The following is a 2,512-nucleotide window of genomic DNA, read 5'->3' on the forward strand; positions in this document are numbered from 1 at the left end:
ATGGAACAGAATTGAAGACCCAGAAATGAACCCACGCACCTATGGTCACTTAATCTTTGACAAAGGTTCTGCGTTTTCTAATGCAACCTGGCCCCTAGGAATTCTATTATCACTGTAATGATTCTGTAATTTTTGGCTCTATGGTGCCACCTAGCGGCCCTTAACTGTTTAATAATCTTGACAAGTTTTGTTTTGTTTTCTTTTGTTTTATAGGACTTCATAAAGATTTTGATCAGTGGGACTCGCTGGTGGAAGGAGATAATGAGAACCTGATCCCTGGGTCACCCTTTGACGCAGTCACCCAGTCCCCGGCTCTGCAGCATTCTCCAGGATCACAGACCCAGAATTAGAAGAGCTTGTTACACAGTTGCCTTTTAAAATGAAAGAGAGAACAAGAGAGAGAGAGAGAGAGAGAGAGAGAGAGAGAGAGGGAGAGAGACAGAGAGACAGAGAGAGAGAGAGAGAGGGAGGGAATGAGGGAGGGAGAGGGAGGGAGGGAGGGAGGGAGAGACAGAGAATGGGAGAGATAGAAAAACCGCAATGTATTTACCCAAATAAGCATTTTTAAATGTACACTGTACTATAGGATAGTGATGAATGCCTGGCCTAAGATTTTTTTCCTCTTAAATGTAATGAACATAAAATAGAGAATACAAAAATTATTGCCCATCGAGATTATAATTTTACAAAGCTGGTCCTTTAAGTATCAAATGAAAAGCTACTTTCATATTACATTTACATTAAAGTCTTGCCGGGAACGATGCCAGAGAAAATGCTTTGTAAATGACCCAGGATTTCCAAACTAAACAATGGAACAGATTATCCTGTCTTTGGCTGTCTGTACTGAGCAGCAGAGTTAAGTCTGAGCAGCATAAGAGCTTGTGTGGAATCTGGTCGCGTTTCTCTATGACCTTTGACTGAGGTAAGAAGCGTCCACTGATCGGATCACGAAGCCATTGTCCTAATGCAGTATTGATGCTGTCCTGTTTAACTGAGCCTGAAGGAGGATGCGGGCAAGGTTTTTTAGAATATCTGGTACAAGGGCAATGAGTCAGTGTTGGTACTTGAGGTTTGCAATCTCTGGTGCGTTCTGTTTACGAAGTTGAGGCGCCTTGAGTAAGCAGGCCAGGGAGCCCTACTCAGACACATTAGGCATTTACCCAAAGACTGTGAAGAACACAAAGGAAATGTTCAAAATTGTCAGCCAACTTTGGATGCTTTATTTATATGGTCTAGCCAGGCCTGGTGGCACACACCTTTATCCCAGCACTCAAGAGGCAGAGACAGGCTGATCTCTGAGTTTGTGGCCAGCCTGGTCTACAGAGGGAGTTCCAAGACAACCAGGGATATACAGAAAAACCCTGTCTTGAAAAAAAGAGACCGTATGAGATAACATTGTAAGAGTAACAGCCAAGGGAAGTTTAAAGGGGGGTCTTATAACACTTTGTGCGTACTATGTGTGCACATGGGGAAGTGTTGTGTGTATTCATGTGTGCACATGCCATCACACATGTGTGGAGGTTAGATGACATCCTTCCACCCTGAGTCGGGGTTGTCTTTGCTCATCTCTGTTGCATATACCAGGTTAACTGGCCCTCAAACTACTAAGGATTCTCCCGGCTCTGCCACCTGTCCCATTGAGGGGCACCAGTATCATCGACAAGTCCCCCTGCCCCTGACTTTACCTGGGAAGTAGAGATTCAAATTCACACTCTACCCTTGCACTTAGCAATGCTGCTCCTACTGGTTTATCTCCCCAGCTCTTCAAAGGCACATCCATATGTATACATCTGAGAACTGAGTAGAAAATGAGTGTGTTTGCAGAGGGCTACAGGAATGTAGGCTGTCCATTGGTTAAGTATATATTCTGGTGTAGCTGTCCCGTTGCATCTCCAGAGTCTCCAGAGTGTGGCTGGGCTTGGCCAGTGTGAACAAGGCTTGTTGGCTTTAAGGCTTGATCCTTTTCGCACTCAGTTAGTAGGTAACTGTGTTCTGAATTGCCACCACTTAGTGTACAGTCACTCAAACCGAGAAACTGGACATCTCCCCAGTTACCATTTACATTAAGTCTTTAAACAGGTAAAATTCCTTCACACAAAATGAAAAGCTTTTCTATTCTGGCCATAGTGCAGCTTCTTTTCCTCCTGGTAATTTATAACACTCGCTACATCAGCTAAACTATATATTGCATTTATCCCAAGGACAACCAAGATTTTTCAATTACTTTGTAAGAATCCTCTGTCTGTATGTGTCTGTATCTACGTGTCTATGCATATGTCTCCGTGTCTGTGTCTGTGTATGTCAGTGTGTGTGTGTGTGTGTGTGTGTGTGTGTGCGCGTGCAGGAATACTGGTGAGTGTGCCTGCCACTTCTTGTGCACATGCAGGTGGAGGCCAGAAGAGGATGATGTGTTTCCTGGAACTAGAGTTACAGATGGTTATGAGCTGTGTGGCATGGGTGCTGGGAACTGAACTCCGGTCCATTTCAAGAGCAGTGGGCACTCTTAACTATT

At 44.3% G+C, this 2,512-nt stretch overlaps 1 protein-coding gene across 1 annotated transcript in view; it reads left to right on the forward strand.

Moving 5' to 3' along the window:
* The window catches only part of Pla2g7 (phospholipase A2 group VII), a 49,714-nt gene extending 48,895 nt beyond the window's left edge, over positions 1-819 (forward strand). Inside the window, exon 12 of the mRNA XM_031346821.1 lies at positions 214-819. Coding sequence (XP_031202681.1) covers positions 214-350 — 137 coding nt within the window. The 3' untranslated portion in view covers positions 351-819. The remainder of the gene's footprint in view (positions 1-213) is intronic.
* Positions 820-2,512: the final 1,693 nt, after the last annotated feature.

Source organism: Mastomys coucha, unplaced genomic scaffold (genome assembly GCF_008632895.1).
Source record: "Mastomys coucha isolate ucsf_1 unplaced genomic scaffold, UCSF_Mcou_1 pScaffold3, whole genome shotgun sequence".
Taxonomy (NCBI): Eukaryota; Metazoa; Chordata; class Mammalia; order Rodentia; family Muridae; genus Mastomys; species Mastomys coucha.